The sequence below is a fragment of the Crinia signifera genome, chromosome 1 (assembly GCF_055691185.1).
Source record: "Crinia signifera chromosome 1, ASM5569118v1, whole genome shotgun sequence".
Lineage (NCBI taxonomy): Eukaryota > Metazoa > Chordata > Amphibia > Anura > Myobatrachidae > Crinia > Crinia signifera.
The window spans coordinates 266,079,578-266,096,672 of NC_139217.1; the positions used below are offsets into that span (position 1 = coordinate 266,079,578).

At 44.1% G+C, this 17,095-nt stretch overlaps 1 protein-coding gene across 7 annotated transcripts in view; it reads left to right on the top strand.

Annotated features, from left to right (window-relative positions):
* Positions 1-2,912: 2,912 nt before the first annotated feature.
* The window catches only part of DAZAP1 (DAZ associated protein 1), a 39,172-nt gene continuing 24,989 nt past the window's right edge, over positions 2,913-17,095 (top strand). For 6 of the 7 annotated variants that reach the window (XM_083182873.1, XM_083182883.1, XM_083182916.1 and 3 more), the window contains exons 1-3: positions 2,914-3,053; positions 5,268-5,285; positions 6,970-7,010. In XM_083182873.1, coding sequence (XP_083038999.1) covers positions 3,025-3,053; positions 5,268-5,285; positions 6,970-7,010 — 88 coding nt within the window. In that variant the 5' untranslated portion in view covers positions 2,914-3,024. Of the gene's footprint in view, positions 3,054-5,267; positions 5,286-6,969; positions 7,011-17,095 lie in introns of all 7 variants that reach the window. The other variant, XM_083182891.1, reaches the window with a different exon arrangement.

A 17,095-nucleotide genomic window follows, 5' to 3' on the forward strand; every position in this document is an offset into this window, starting at 1 on the left:
AAAAGCCCTTTCATTTTAACCAAGCGTTCCATACTCACACCATGGAACGCACGGCCATTATAATATTGCACTAAGCCCGATAGCACATTATTTCGCTGGTGATCTCACACACGGTACTCATATACTTTATTCACCCCTATATATATATATATATATATATATATATATATATATATATATATATATATATATATATATATCCAAACCAAAAGTGTTATATAGCGCCCTGTGTATTGGTCAGGATAATTCCTGTCTTTCCTTTACAATATCAAATGGACCATAAATAATTTCAAAGTAGAAAACATTTATTTAAAACATTTAAAACAGAAACCTCATAATATCTTATGAATGGTTCTTCTAATACAGGTGTATTCTTGGTTTATGGATCACAAAAGTAGTCAATGGTTACCCAACGCGTTTCGTCTCTTTATGAGACTTCATTAGGGGTGTAAATAGTATTGTAGTGAATCTTTTAAATTCTCTAATCGACAGTCTAGTACGATTGTAGTGGTAGTTTATCCGGTTAGATATTCAAAATGTATACTTATTATGTCTTTTAGTATCGATAACTTTGTTGATTAGTAGTGTATGTTCAAGCTGTTTGGCTACGGTAGAATTGGACCCGATTATCTTTAGTTTGAGAAATGATATTTGAGAAACAAACGGTGTCCGATAAGGGATTTGTAGAACTTCTATTAGAATCTTCGGATATTAAGATACCGTTAATAGAGATAGTTAGCTCTAAATCGATGGTCGGTTTTTAAGTATTGAAGTGTGGTCCCATTAAAATATAATCAGGGATGAACTCAAGTTCTAATATGCGATCTCCTTGATGTATATTCGATGATCTTAAGTATGTTCTAAAAATCTTAGGGCGATGGGCGGTGCCCAATTTAAAATTTGTGAAACTTCTATTGGAATGGTTAGGGTAATTATATACCGTATAGTGAGATAATTCACTCTAAAAGAGTGGTAGGTTTTTTAGTATTGAAGTGCAGTCCCCTTATAATATAAACAGGGAAAATCTCCAATATCCAAATTGCGGTCTCCTTGAAGAACACAGGAGTATGAATGTGGTCTATAATAAAAGGAAAATGACCTTTCTGGCTCCTGGAGGTGTGTGCTCTCCTGTGTCCAAACACCAAGGTGTTTGGACACAGGAGAGCACACACCTCCAGGAGCCAGAAAGGTCATTTTCCTTTTATTATAGACCACATTCATACTCCTGTGTTCTTCAAGGAGACCGCAATTTGGATATTGGAGATTTTCCCTGTTTATATTATAAGGGGACTGCACTTCAATACTAAAAAACCTACCACTCTTTTAGAGTGAATTATCTCACTATACGGTATATAATTACCCTAACCATTCCAATAGAAGTTTCACAAATTTTAAATTGGGCACCGCCCATCACCCTAAGATTTTTAGAACATACTTAAGATCATCGAATATACATCAAGGAGATCGCATATTAGAACTTGAGTTCATCCCTGATTATATTTTAATGGGACCACACTTCAATACTTAAAAACCGACCATCGATTTAGAGCTAACTATCTCTATTAACGGTATCTTAATATCCGAAGATTCTAATAGAAGTTCTACAAATCCCTTATCGGACACCGTTTGTTTCTTAAATATCATTTCTCAAACTAAAGATAATCGGGTCCAATTCTACCGTAGCCAAACAGCTTGAACATACACTACTAATCAACAAAGTTATCGATACTAAAAGACATAATAAGTATACATTTTGAATATCTAACCGGATAAACTACCACTACAATCGTACTAGACTGTCGATTAGAGAATTTAAAAGATTCACTACAATACTATTTACACCCCTGATGAAGTCTCATAAAGAGCCGAAACGCGTTGTGTAACCATTGACTACTTTTGTGATCCATAAACCAAGAATACACCTGTATTAGAAGAACCATTCATAAGATATTATGAGGTTTCTGTTTTAAATGTTTTAAATAAATGTTTTCTACTTTGAAATTATTTATGGTCCATTTGATATTGTAAAGGAAAGACAGGAATTATCCTGACCAATACACAGGGCGCTATATAACACTTTTGGTTTGGATATTTGCTTTTTGATCTCTCTAGTAGGGGATTAAGTGTTATCAAGCGACCAATACAGCATAGCGCAAATTCTGGAGATATTGTACATTATATATATATATATATATATATATATATATATATATATATAGAACTAGAAGGATTTTGAAAACAGGCGCTTCATAGTGCAGTAAGCGTTTTTAAAATTGTATTTATTCAGGTGAAAATGAACAATAAAACAGGGATAGGGTAGACATACCAGAATGAGCGGTCTCGACAACCGCAGTACATACAGCATAAACGTGGTGCAGGGCACCGGAGATACGGAGCCGGTGAACACTCAATGCACCTTCTTAGTAACTTCGATGACGAAACGAGTTGGGGCGTGGCCTAGCGACGTCACTACTAAGAAGGTGCATCGAGTGTTCGCCGGCTCCGTATCTCCGGTGCCCTGCACCACGTTTATGCTGTATGCACTGCGGTTGTCGATACCGCTCATTCTGATACGTCTACCCTATCCCTGTTTTATTGTTCATTTTCACCTGAATAAATACAATTTAAAAACGCTTACTGCACTATGAAGCGCCTGTTTTCAAAATCCTTCTAGTTCTATATATATATATATATATATATATATATATATATATATATATATATATATTTATTTATATATAGTTCAACAGTTTGCAAACTATAGATAAACACAGTTACAGCTGGTGCCTGGTGGCCTAGAGATTTGACTCCAGAAAAATGGCGTCTTTCCTGCACCCTGGACAGTAATTACACATTGTCCTCTAGTGTACAATAATTCCCTGCAGTGTGCGCTCTACGTGTACGTGATGACGGTGACGCTGCCCCCTGCCTGGAAACCCCGTAGCCTCGCGCTGTGTTACCGTTGGTCGGAGGAGCTAGTGCTGCTGAGAGAAGCGGCAGAGACACAGAAGCGGCTGAGGAGAAATGAACAACCAGGGCGCGGACGAGGTCGGGTGAGTAGCTGAGGGGTGAGGGAGCCAGGGCAGCTGGACCCGAAGCGTAGGATGGGGTAACTGCGGGGGTAAGTGCTGTGACCCTGAGAAAGTGTGAGCGGCTGCGCGGCCTGGGCGGGCAGGAAAGCCCGACTGAAGGCAGGCCGTGCCGGTGATTAGGCCTCCGTGTTCCGGAAGACACGAGGGAAGGGCATAAGCCATGGCCAACTGCGCACCAGCTGCTTGCTGAGCACATGTGCCGGGGGTGTGAGAGACATAGGCGGGTGTTACAGGGCCCCCTCATTCACCCGGCACCCGCGCCCGGCTTGCAGCACGCGCCCCCTGCTTTGCCATTCGGCGGCCGGCGGTGTGTGAGGGGAGCATGGCTGCAGTAGGTGACTGAGTAGCCCAGGGCTCCATCCAGCCCAGCACATCCAGATTCTTACGGGAGACCTGCTCTGTATTTGGCTCCGAGGTTTTGGCTTAATAACCGGTCTGACGGGTTCTTCCATTGTTTGGCAATTTACATCTGCGGCACCTGTTTATTCTTCTGATGAGTAGGAGGTGTAGGACCTGCACACACACACGGTGCCCAGGCAGCCCCATGGGGAACCCAGAACTGTGCGAGGGGTGGCCCACGGGACTCATTCTCCTATTCCCAGCACTATTATCAATGTAATCCCCCCCTGGCTTCCCTAATGAGGCAGAAGGCACACATGATTGTTGCTTGACTATTTTTGGTTTGTTTTCTTTATCACCTGCTGGTTGTACATCTAGTGTAAAGCATAAGGGCATGTTTTTCAGAAACAAAACGCAGTTGTAAAAGAAAATTAAAATTATATTGTATCTTATATTGGTACATTTTTATGTACCTGGCAGTTTCTGCTTACACAAGCAACAATCCAATCTGCTTAAGATCTTAATATGTATACTTTAGAGCAGAGAAGGGAAAGGGGGGATATGATAGAAACTTTCAAATATATCAAGGGCTTTAACAAGGTACAGGTGGGAGACATTCTTCACAGGAAGAGGAGCAGCAGAACACGAGGACATGCACTGAAACTAGAGGGAGGAAGATTCAGGGGAAATTTGAGGAATAATTACTAAACAGAAAGCGTAGCAGATAAGTGGAATAGCCTACCATCAGAGGTGGTAGACGCGAATACAGTAGAACAATTTAAACATGCTTGGGATAGGCATATTGATATCCTTACAAAGACATAAGGATCAAATATGGTTTGAGGTAACATGTTTAAAAAAAGGGGCAGACTAGATAAGCCAAGCAGTTCTTATCTGCCGTCAAATTCTATGTTTCTATGTTTACCATAGCAATTCAAAAAATGTGGTATTAAAAGAATCTAAACTATAGTCGTTTACCAATACAGCACTTTAAAGTATGTTATTTAGAAACACATGCAGCTGACAGTGTAATTTTACCCAAAACTACTTCAGGTTGAGAAATGTAGACTGAAAGATGGGCAGCTACCTGATCTCTACCATACAGCATCCCTTGATGCCCCTATATTACCCAACCAAAGATTTTCTATTTCCTTTGGGGTCCTGGTGCACGGTCCCTTGCACCGTCCCACCCCTGAATGCCCCCCCCCCCCCCCCCCCCCCCCCCCCCGCTCAAATGCTGCCAGACTGTTCCTGATGCTCAGGCAGTAGCTCGCTGCTGTCTGCCCACTTCTGCCATCTCCATGAGCATTGCACACCAGGCCGCCTGCTTTCAGAGGCATCCCAGCTAAACGCACACCCCTGCCCTCACTGGTAAGTGAATGTGCGGCGCAGCCTCCTTGGGGGAGTGCGGGTAGTGGGGCGACATTTTTTAATTTAAAATTAGGGATGCCAGCTTATGTATATTATATGTATGTATATTATATCAGACCTCAATAACCAAATTAGTGTGCCTATTGAGCAACCCATACATTATCACAAGGTTCATCCAACATGTATTATAACATAGGCTAGCAACAAAAGAAGGTCAGTGCCATAGCTTAATCAAAGGTTTTCTTCGGTTCAGATCATGGTGTAATTTATTTTCTGTACAACAATCAAATATAACAAAGCAACATGAAAGCCTCCCACACTATTGTCTTTTTACATGACCAGTCTACAAATTGATATATGTGACATTTATCCTACCGTCATGTACAGGATATTTGTGAAAGCTTTACCATTCTGATTTTTTTCTGTTAAAACTTAACTCATTGTTTTTTTTTTTTTTTTTTTCAGAGAAGATGATTGTAAAATGTAAGTGTCTAAGTAGGCACATGGGTCCATGAACTTATCAAAGATTGTATTGGCGAGATGTTATAGCATTTAAGGTCACTGCAGTTGCGAGACGCTAGGCAAATTATTAAAGCAGCAATCATTTCTAAGGTAAATGATTGCCGCTTTGAGAAAAAGTAGTTCAGTCAGCATTCCACACCTCTGGTAGATTTGGGCACTATAACATTCCACCATATGTGTTTTTGACCAAAAATGTATATATTTTGGGTCCAAACAAAGAGGGGTATGGTGGTGAGCCATGAAGCTACAAGTAACTGTTTATCAGCCATAATCATAATTACATTTCCAAATAGGTGCATTTGGGGATCCACAACTAATTGTCTCATTTATACCCAGAGTTGGACTGGTCCAAGGGGAACTGGGGTAATCCCCAGTGTGCCCATCTAATGCAAAGCCCCCTACCATGTGAGGAGTGTGCCCGTCTGACTGTATACAAAGTAAGACAACCAGACAATGACAGGTGGTGATGGGCACCATCCAGAAATACTATTGCAGTTTCCAGAAATCCAACAAAACAATGCTATTTTTTTTTTTTTATAGTAGGTCATGTCATACATTTCCTTAAACAAAATTATAATTAAATGAGCACTTAGATACACATTCCAGCAAGTAACGGAGAGTTTCCGTCAAAAGGGGGGTGCGTTATCTTGCAAAAGCATAGGTTGTGCCAGGACATTAGTTGGACGGCTTTTCTAAGGTTAGTTTTGGTGGATTCTGGCAGGGACTTCACATATGGCAGCCAAATTGCAAAAAAACTTTTTTGGGTACTTGTGTACTAGCACGGCGCCCACGATATTTGGTCGCACGACATATCGCATTGCATGGCATACACCCGATGCAAAATTGTATAAGCCCCCTATACGATGTTTTATTGTATAAGCACCCTAATGGGGGCTTACAATATTCAATGCACCCCCACTATGAACGTGAACCCGAAGCGTGGCGAGCGCACGCGTATTACTTTACATGTATTCCGTGGGGCTCGCCATGCTTCGGGCTCGGTGGCTTGCTGCGCTCACCACACTATATAAAATCAACTCCATGCCAACGTGGATAATGGGGGTATGAAAAGGGCGTAGGACGCGCACCGCTGCCGCTCGCCACACTTCGGGTTGGCGTTGATAGTGGGGGTGCTTTTAACATATTAAGCACCCAACACGTTTAACTTATAGGGGCCACTGTTAACGTGGGAAAACCCATTAGGGTGCTTATACAATTTTAAATCACATACCATTGTATATGCAATAGAATGGCATACAATTCGATGGTATACAATTTAAAATTTCATACCATCGCATGCCTTATGGTTTGCGATGCGATGGGCGCCGTCCTAGTACACAAGTACCCTTTTTTGCCTTTGCATCTTTGAGTGACATCTCCAGCCAGTCCCGGCAATGCTAGTTTAAGGAAAATGCTGTTACTCGCGACTAAACAGCCACACACAGTACTAGCATTCTACAAATTAGCGGGCACTGATTAAAACAGCTCTGGGAGCTCTCTCCCGGCGCTATTCACAGCATGGCGCATATAATTAATGTCCCTTGCGACTTTGGTTGAGGGTGACTGACATATAGTAGTGGTTGCCTTAGATCTAATGTTCTTTAAATCATGCTAGAAGGTAATTTATTTACCCTTTGTTTTGCAGAAAACTTTTTGTTGGTGGCCTTGATTGGAGTACAACGCAGGGTGAGTGACCTAGTTTTAAACGTCTTTTCTAAAATTGTGCAGCTGCTGGTGTCGAAGTTTCAAATTTTCTAAGAACAGGTGGTTTTGTGTTATCTTTTTAAGAAACCATTACATTATTTCTAGTGCACTTTTTTGTTAAGTGTATATTAGAAATTAATATATATATATATATGTATATGTATATATATATATATATATATATGTGTGTATGTATGTATGTATGTATGTATGTATGTATGTATGTATGTATGTATGTATGTATGTATGTATGTATGTATGTATGTATGTATGTATGTATATATATATGTATGTATATATATATATATATATATATATATATATATATATATATATATATATATATATATATATATATATATATATATATATATATATATATAGACTTTGTTTGTATGCCGGGCACACCTCCGAAAATAATCAACTTTGCAGGTGCCTTCGTCCAGGGGTAGATACAGACTTCGAAATGACGCGGCACTCCAGACCAAACAATCGGTGCAAAAAGACTTTATTTTTCAAGCAGCAACGTTTCAATACGTGGGTATTTTCTTCAGGCTTAACACACAAGTGAATGAAACTATATTTATAGCAAACAGGTGCATCCTGCGTCAGTGGGACCACCCACCAGCGCAGCCACGTACAGGTGAGATTCCACCCCCTCCTCTGCCTCAATGCGGCTGATTGGCTGGGGTCTCACCTGAAAGTGTCATACAGGCAATCAGTGATAAAAATACTGTGCAAAAAGCAAGTTTATAAAGTACATATAGAAAAGACTAACAAATATACATTATTTAAAAAGACATCTCCAACAAATATATAGAAAAGGTTTATTATCTAGCCACCATATCCTACCCAACAATTATATAGAGAAAAAAGCGCATATGAATATGCGTAATACACATATATCTTTTAAACGTGTATGGTGAACATATAATAATTTTAGTGATGTCTGCATATTCAACAGACCAATATGAATATAAAGAAGAAAAAATATATACAAGATAAGAAAAAATATATAGGTATACAAGGGGGAGAACCTACTACCAAGTGAAAGACGAAAGTAGGGAAATACTGGTTCTCAATATGACTAACTGCCATCAAGTCATGAAATATAAAATTATTATATACACACAAGGATTTTTTGAGATCAAATATCTTATTTGCTTATTTATAAAAGAACATTAATGCCTGAATATTCATTAAGTCCCCGCGGGGATACCGTACCCAATCTAGCTATCCAGCGTGCCTCACACTTTAATAATGACAGTCCCCTATTTCCACCTCGAAGTGAGGCTGGAATATGGTCTATCATTCTATACTTTAAAGAAGACAGATTGTGTTTAGCCTCAATAAAGTGGCGGGGGACCGGCTGGTCACTCGACCCTTTACTAAGTGCAATGCGTATCGATGATCGGTGTGCTGTCATCCTTTCCTTAAAGGGTCTCTCGGTTTTCCCGATGTAGGAGAGCCCACACGGACAAATAATTTGATACACGGTGTGTGTGGTGTTACATGTCAACAAATGTCGAATGGGTATCGGTCTCCCAGTTTGGGGATGATTAAATGAGGGAGCCTCATTTAATCATCCCCAAACTGGGAGACCGATACCCATTCGACATTTGTTGACATGTAACACCACACACACCGTGTATCAAATTATTTGTCCGTGTGGGCTCTCCTACATCGGGAAAACCGAGAGACCCTTTAAGGAAAGGATGACAGCACACCGATCATCGATACGCATTGCACTTAGTAAAGGGTCGAGTGACCAGCCGGTCCCCCGCCACTTTATTGAGGCTAAACACAATCTGTCTTCTTTAAAGTATAGAATGATAGACCATATTCCAGCCTCACTTCGAGGTGGAAATAGGGGACTGTCATTATTAAAGTGTGAGGCACGCTGGATAGCTAGATTGGGTACGGTATCCCCGCGGGGACTTAATGAATATTCAGGCATTAATGTTCTTTTATAAATAAGCAAATAAGATATTTGATCTCAAAAAATCCTTGTGTGTATATAATAATTTTATATTTCATGACTTGATGGCAGTTAGTCATATTGAGAACCAGTATTTCCCTACTTTCGTCTTTCACTTGGTAGTAGGTTCTCCCCCTTGTATACCTATATATTTTTTCTTATCTTGTATATATTTTTTCTTCTTTATATTCATATTGGTCTGTTGAATATGCAGACATCACTAAAATTATTATATGTTCACCATACACGTTTAAAAGATATATGTGTATTACGCATATTCATATGCGCTTTTTTCTCTATATAATTGTTGGGTAGGATATGGTGGCTAGATAATAAACCTTTTCTATATATTTGTTGGAGATGTCTTTTTAAATAATGTATATTTGTTAGTCTTTTCTATATGTACTTTATAAACTTGCTTTTTGCACAGTATTTTTATCACTGATTGCCTGTATGACACTTTCAGGTGAGACCCCAGCCAATCAGCCGCATTGAGGCAGAGGAGGGGGTGGAATCTCACCTGTACGTGGCTGCGCTGGTGGGTGGTCCCACTGACGCAGGATGCACCTGTTTGCTATAAATATAGTTTCATTCACTTGTGTGTTAAGCCTGAAGAAAATACCCACGTATTGAAACGTTGCTGCTTGAAAAATAAAGTCTTTTTGCACCGATTGTTTGGTCTGGAGTGCCGCGTCATTTCGAAGTCTATATATATATATATTTCTCTTTCAATGGTCCTGGTGACACAGCTCAACACTGGGATGTAGGAGGGTCCGAAGGAGCCAGGCACCTATCCTAAAGCTTTAGAGGGTAGGCTCCTCCCCTACTGCATCCCTGGACTCTTCAGTTCGTGTTAGGTGCCCACTGGAGTGGGTGCTATTCTAAAGGGCTGCAGGAGCAGCCGAAGAATTAGAGTAGTTAGGGGATTTTTATTATTTTATTAACTATTACCCTAGCTAGGTAGGCACAGTGTGAGGATTTTCATAGTGAATCCTCACACTGCTAGCGCAGCAGGAGCTGACAGAAGCGCGTCCTGTCAGCTATCTGTGCACAGGGTAGACGCTGTCTGGTCTCCCTGTGCTGCGCTCATAGCCTCTATTAAGAGGCTGCCTGGGCTCCGGAGCTGCCTGAAACCGGCTCCACAGTTAGGTGGGGATCATGGGGGACAGGCGCTCCGTGATGGCGGCGGCCATTTTATGCGGAGCTTACACGCTGAGCTCCTGACTGAGAGGACAGCAGCGCTGTGACAGGCATGTTCCAAGTGGTCCCCATTTGAGGGGGAGACACTGGAACAAGGAAATCCTACCTAAGGAGCGGCTAGCTGGGGGTGGTTGGCGCCAAAAGGTCACGGACCCCGCAGCAGCAGGGACTTTGGTCTCTTCCTTCACTCTGACTTTGGCGCCTTTCAGAACGCTTGCAGCGGAGCTGAGCTGGCGAATTGATCCTGGCAGAGTGACTTGGATTTCCTGGGCATCGCTTCCCCGCAGAGAAACCTACAGACAGCTAAGTGACTGGGTGCATTGACTTTGTATAAGCGCTTGTACAATTGTTTGCACTGTATATACTGATAGATATACAATTATCACTTGCATCATGTCTGAGCATCAGGCTGTGGTTTTGGGGGAGGGAGCCCTTAATGCACTGAGCGCGTGCAATGTTTGCACACAAAAGTTTGTCCCTGAGCAGATGGCCAAGGGGGGCTTATGTATTACTTGCGCTGATGTGAGACCCATGGGCAGCGATCCCCATAGGGCAGAGCATATGGAACCTGCGTGGGCCAGGGCCCTAGGCAGGTCAGTAAACGCTTTGGTGCAGCTTTTGGACAGGCAGAGTGATGGGCTGGTAGAATCACAGAGACCTATGCCATCATCTCAGCAGTCGTCTGGCTCCTTGCCTCTTACCCAGGCAGATCCTGCACTGATTCAGGTGATGCAGGATACTGCAAAAGGGATTAACAGGTTCAGTGAAATGCTGGACAAAATGGATGATGTGGCAGGGACCCCTAGAAGGTCTTATGCTTTAACTACTGTGGTAGATGAAGAGGAAGGAGAGTATACTGACATCCCCTGGGATCAGGGTGATGATTTGGAAGAGAACTCTGCTGCTGGTATAGAGGATCTCATTGTAGCTGTGAAGCAGGCTTTAAAGCTGACTGTGGAGGATAAGACTCCTGTTAAGGGTGTTTTTAAGCGACAGCGGAAGGAGGCTGTTACTTTTCCTTCAGATGAGGGGTTACAGGAATTATTAGAAGGAGCTTGGAAAACTCCTGATAAGAGGCTTCAGATGCCTAAGCGATTCCTTAGTCTGTACCCCATGCCAGAGTCTCATGCGGTGCTCTGGGAAAAGGTCCCAGTGGTGGATGCTTCAGTGGCACGTTTGTCCAAGGCTACTGTATTACCAGTACAGGGCGGTGCAGCTTTCAAAGATTCTGTGGATAAAAAGCTGGAGGGAAACCTCAAAGCTATCTTTGAAGGGGTGGGGTTTACCTTACGGCCCCTTATTGCTTCAGCCTGGGTCTCTAAGGCCATGATAGAGTGGGCTGGTGAATTATGCACCGTGCTGCAGGCTGACCCTGGTGCATTACTGCTTGCAGAAAAGATTAAGGCAGCAGCAGAATATGCAGTGGAAGCAGAGGAGGAAGCTATTAAAATGGCTACCAGAGTGTCCACAGTCTCCATTAATGCCAGGAGAGTGCTTTGGCTTAAAGCCTGGGAAGCAGACAATGAGTCCAAGAAGGCTCTGGAAACATTAGCCTTCAAAGGAAAGGTACTCTTTGGTACCGAGCTAGAGGAGATTATAAAACAGGCCACGGGCGGCAAAAGTACATTCCTGCCGGCCTCCTCAGCAAAGCAGATGTCAAGATTTTCTGCTTTTAAGCCGTCCTTTCGGCCCTCCCCTAGAGGTGGTGCGTCCTTTCGAGGACAGTCTTTCAGGGGAAGGTTTCAGTCCTCTAGAGGCAAGACACAGAAGTCAAAATTTGGCTCTTTTCACAAGAAGCCAGCCACAAAAGGAGAGGATAAACCCTCTGCATGACTGTCAGGGGCTTCGCCCGACAGTGACAAAAGTGGGGGGGCGTCTCACACTCTTCAGGGACGCTTGGACTGCTTTAGGCCAGGATGCCTGGGTGTTAGATATTATAACACAGGGTTACAAAATCCCTTACAGAGGGCCGCCTCCGAAGAGGTTCATCCCCACATCCTTACCAAAGGAGGCACGGCTTCGTACAGCTCTTGTGAGAGCAGCTCACTCCCTTTTGGAGAAAGGGGTGGTTACACCAGTCCCCAGGGCAGAGTGGAAGAAAGGCTTTTACTCCACGCTGTTCCTGGTGCCCAAACCAGACGGGTCTTTCAGACCAATACTAAATTTGAAATCCCTAAATGTTCATTTATGGGTAGACCATTTCAAAATGGAGTCCCTACGGTCAGTACTCCTGAGTCTGGACCAGGGAGAATTTTTGGCGTCCATGGATGTCCAGGACGCATATTTGCACGTTCCTATACACCCGGAGCATCAGACCTTATTGAGGTTTGCCATAGGAGACCTGCATTTACAATTCCGGGCGTTACCCTTTGGGCTAGCAACCGCGCCAAGGGTATTCACAAAGATAATGTCAGTAATGGCGGCGGTGCTGAGGCTCAGGGGAATCACAGTCATACCCTATTTGGACGATCTCCTGTTCAAAGCAGAGTCAGCAGTCATGCTGCAGAGTCACTTGGCAGAGGCCATCAGTTTTTTGCAGGCTCACGGCTGGATTTTAAATTTGCAAAAATCTCAGTTGGTACCGTCGCAAAGGCTCCAATTCCTGGGAGTCATACTAGACACCCATCTTCATCGGGTATTCCTCACGGAGGTAAAGGCCAGGGATCTGGTCACCCTAGTCCAGGAGATTCTCAGGGCTCAGAGCATTTCAGTATGGAGGTGCCTCAAGCTCCTGGGGAAGATGGTGGCGTCATTCGAGACGCTTCAATTTGCCAGGTTCCACTCTCGGAGGTTCCAATGGAACATCTTGTCAGCCTGGTCAGGAAACACTTTGACCATGAAATCCGAGATGATAGTGCTGTCTTCGGACACCCGAGAATCCTTGAAGTGGTGGACAGAAATAGATTCCCTTCAGTGGGGTCGGTCATTACAGACCTGGGACTGGTTGATAGTAACTACCGACGCCAGTCTCAGGGGCTGGGGGGCAGTAGTCCTGGATCTCAGGCTTCAGGGCCTGTGGACGGCAGAGGAATCAGCGTTACCAATCAACATCTTGGAGCTGAGAGCTGTCTGGAAAGTGATTTCCTTGGCGGGAGACAGGTTACAGAACCTCCCTTTGAGGATTCAGACCGACAATGCCACAGCTGTGGCGTATCTGAATCACCAGGGAGGTACACGCAGCAGATTGGCCATGTGGGAGGTGTCCAGAATCTTCCTATGGGCGGAACAGAATGTTCCAGCTGTATCGGCTATATTCATCCCAGGGATAGAGAATATAGAAGCCGACTTCCTGAGCAGGGAGGAGCTCAAGGAAGGGGAATGGAGCTTACACCCTCAGGTGTTTCACCAAATCACTTCGAGGTGGGGAACTCCGGATGTGGACCTGATGGCATCCAGGATCAACCGTCAAGTGCCCAGGTTCTATGCCAGAACAAGGGATCCACTAGCGGAGGCAGTGGATGCCATGACTATTCACTGGCAGGGAGATCTCCTTTATGCATTCCCACCTGTACCAATGTTACCGAGACTTCTGAAGAAAATACAAGGGCAGAAGGTTCCAGTGATCTTAGTGGCCCCAGATTGGCCAAGGAGATCCTGGTACTCGAGGCTTCAGAGGTTGTCTGTGGACTCATGGCGTCTACCTCTGAGACCAGACCTTCTAAGACAAGGCCCATTCAATCACCTGGATTCAGATCGATTGATTTTGACGGCCTGGCTATTGAAACCATCATTTTAAAAAGAAAAGGGTTTTCTGACGCAGTAGTACAGACGATGATAAAGGCCAGAAAAGCTGTATCTTCGGCAAATTATTATAGAGTCTGGAAGACTTACATTCGATGGTGTGAGAGAAGAAAGGCTCATACATCTCATTTTAAGCTATCAAGAATGATGGAATTCTTACAAGATGGTTTTTCATCGGGCCTAAGCCTTCAGTCACTGAAGGTGCAGATCTCGGCCTTGTCCATCTATTTCCAGAAAAAGATAGCCATTTTGCCGGAAATTCAAACTTTTTTACAAGGAGTATCCAGGTTGAAGCCTCCATACAAGCAACCAGTGGCACCTTGGGATCTATCACTGGTTTTGGAATGCCTTCAAAAGGCACCTTTTGAACCTTTAAGGTCGGCTGACTTTAAGTTTCTTACGTGGAAGCTAGTGTTTTTGTTAGCAGTAGCATCTGCTAAAAGAGTTTCAGAGTTGGGAGCTTTATCATGTAAATCTCCCTTCTTAATTTTTCATGATGACAGGGCTGTTTTAAGAACAGTGCCTCAGTTTTTACCGAAGGTGGTATCTACCTTCCATTTAAATCAGGAGATTGTTCTACCTGTGTTTCAACCCCCAGAGGGTTCTAAGAAAAGGGACAAGTTGAGAACTTTGGATGTTGTGCGTGCCTTACGCATATATGTGGACAGAGTGAAGAGTGTCAGGAAGACTGACACATTGTTGGTATTGTATGACGTACACAAAATTGGTTGGCCTGCATCTAAGCAGACTATTGCTAGGTGGTTGCGGTCTATGATAGCCTTTGCTTACACCAAAGTGGGTAGACCAGTACCGGCCAAAATAAATGCGCATACCACCAGGTCAGTTGCCACCTCTTGGGCGGTTCGACATGGGGCCACAGCGGAGCAGGTTTGCAGAGCTGCCACTTGGTCATCTGTTCACACATTTGCCAAATTCTATAGATTCCATGAGTTCGCGTCGGAGGACGCATCATTCGGGCGAGCAGTGCTGAGAGCTGCAGACCTGAGCGTACCCTCCCAAAGGACCGGCTCTGGAACGTCCCAGTGTTGAGCTGTGTCACCAGGACCATTGAAAGAGAAAAAGGGATTTTTGTAAGAACTTACCGTTCGAATCCCTTTCTCTGATATGGTCCTGGTGACACAGCGATCCCTCCCTTACGCTCAGTAAGTATGCCAGAATTTCATGATGTTCATGTTAAAATGGTTAAAAGTTAACAGTTTCTGTTATAAAATGTGCAGATAATGTGCAGGTGTTTGTACTGAGTTAATGTATTCCAGTGGCTTTGAAAGTTGAACTGAAGAGTCCAGGGATGCAGTAGGGGAGGAGCCTACCCTCTAAAGCTTTAGGATAGGTGCCTGGCTCCTTCGGACCCTCCTACATCCCAGTGTTGAGCTGTGTCACCAGGACCATATCAGAGAAAGGGATTCGAACGGTAAGTTCTTACAAAAATCCCTTTATATATATATATATATATATATATATGTATGTCCAATAAAGAAGGCACACTGACAATACCAGAACTGGTGTTTAGAAAAAAAAGTGCTGTATTGGGCATAAGCAGGCAGAAGCTCTGCTACATCGAGCGCTTTCGGGGATTCACCCCGTCTTCAGGATAGCAGCCCACAATCGTAAAACAACAACAGTGTAACCCATCCCCGATCCCCACCTAAATAGTAAACTAATTGCTCACCTGTCCAGGCGCGCGTCCCCAGTCCTCGCTGCATGCAATGCCGGAAGTCCTGTGTCCCGCACTTCCTGGTGTTCTGCCAGTAACACGGTCCTGTTCGCAAGCCTTGCGTTCCAGGGCTGTAGCTTCCGCGTGTCACCAGGTCAGAGGGCACCCTATATATATAAATTTCTTTCGCAATAATTATACTACACATGTCTGAACTGAATAGTGTGGAACACATGCACTGTATTTTAAGTAATTCATTGGCTTCTGAGCTTCAATGAATTAACCTGTATTCCCAGCAGAGATGGCTATTGGCCACATTAAGAATGAAATAGATGCACCTTACTATACCTTGCTAGTGATTGAATGTTATTAACCCTTTGAGTGCCAACATCTGTGAGGCGCAAAAATATTTGCAAAAAAATTCCAGAGTGGCTCATATTTGTCTTATGAATTCAATAAAAAAAGTTGTGTAATAAAACATTATTTTTCATTCGGCCTGTAGTGGATGCTTGGGTTTTTTTTTGTAGTCAGGGATGGAGCACCAGGCACCAAGGAGAATACATTTCTTTGGAAGTGAATAGAATAGAATCAACCTTATTGGCCATGTGTGCGTGTGCACACTAGGAATTTTTTGTGGCTATACAGTGGAGCATCAAGCAGGGATGAAAGGGGGGGGGGGTACATTACATACATCACATTGAGACATTACATGCGGGGAACAGTGCCAAGCTGCACAGCGCCCAGGCAGCCATCAGCGGTGCCACTGGTCGCTGCAGCAGCCAGGTAGGTAACAGTATGAGCAAAGACATCGCAGTTAAAGCCTAGACAGTATAGTTATCACACAGGGGACACAAGGTTACATATGGCTGAGTGCACAGATCCTAGGCAGCCATTTGCGGCGCCAACTACATGTAGGAGAACCACAACAAAAGAAGGGATCAACAGCACACAATAGGATGGCCCCTTTAGGCTGTGGTGGTGGTGGTGGTGGGGGGGGGGGGTGTCAGTGTGTGAAACATTGCCGGGGGGGGCTACGGGGGCCATCCTCCTTCGTCTCACCCCACCTCTGGCTGCGGTCCTCTGGTCCGATGCAGTGGGGGCAGCATCCTGCCATTGCCAATGGGGGAGCGCTGCCTCATCCTGCATCGGGGGCCACAGGCGCGTTCACGCTGGAGGGGGGGGGCACAGCTGCATCCTTGCCGGGGGGCCTCCTCTGGATCTTGAGCTGTGGCTGTGGGCCTCCTCTGACCTCCTCTCCCGACTATCTCCGCTCTATCTGCGGTCCCCTCTCCAGATCTTCTTGCGCAGCGGCCTCCTACGGGCTCCCCTCCTGCTGCTCGCTCATCACTCTCTACGTTCTCTGGATCTCTGGGTAGCCAGGGATGGGAGCTCCGGGTGATGGAAGCCATGAGCCCCGCAAGTGTGCGACCATCCATGTGCAGCCCATAGATCCCCCCCCCCCCCTTACAACCC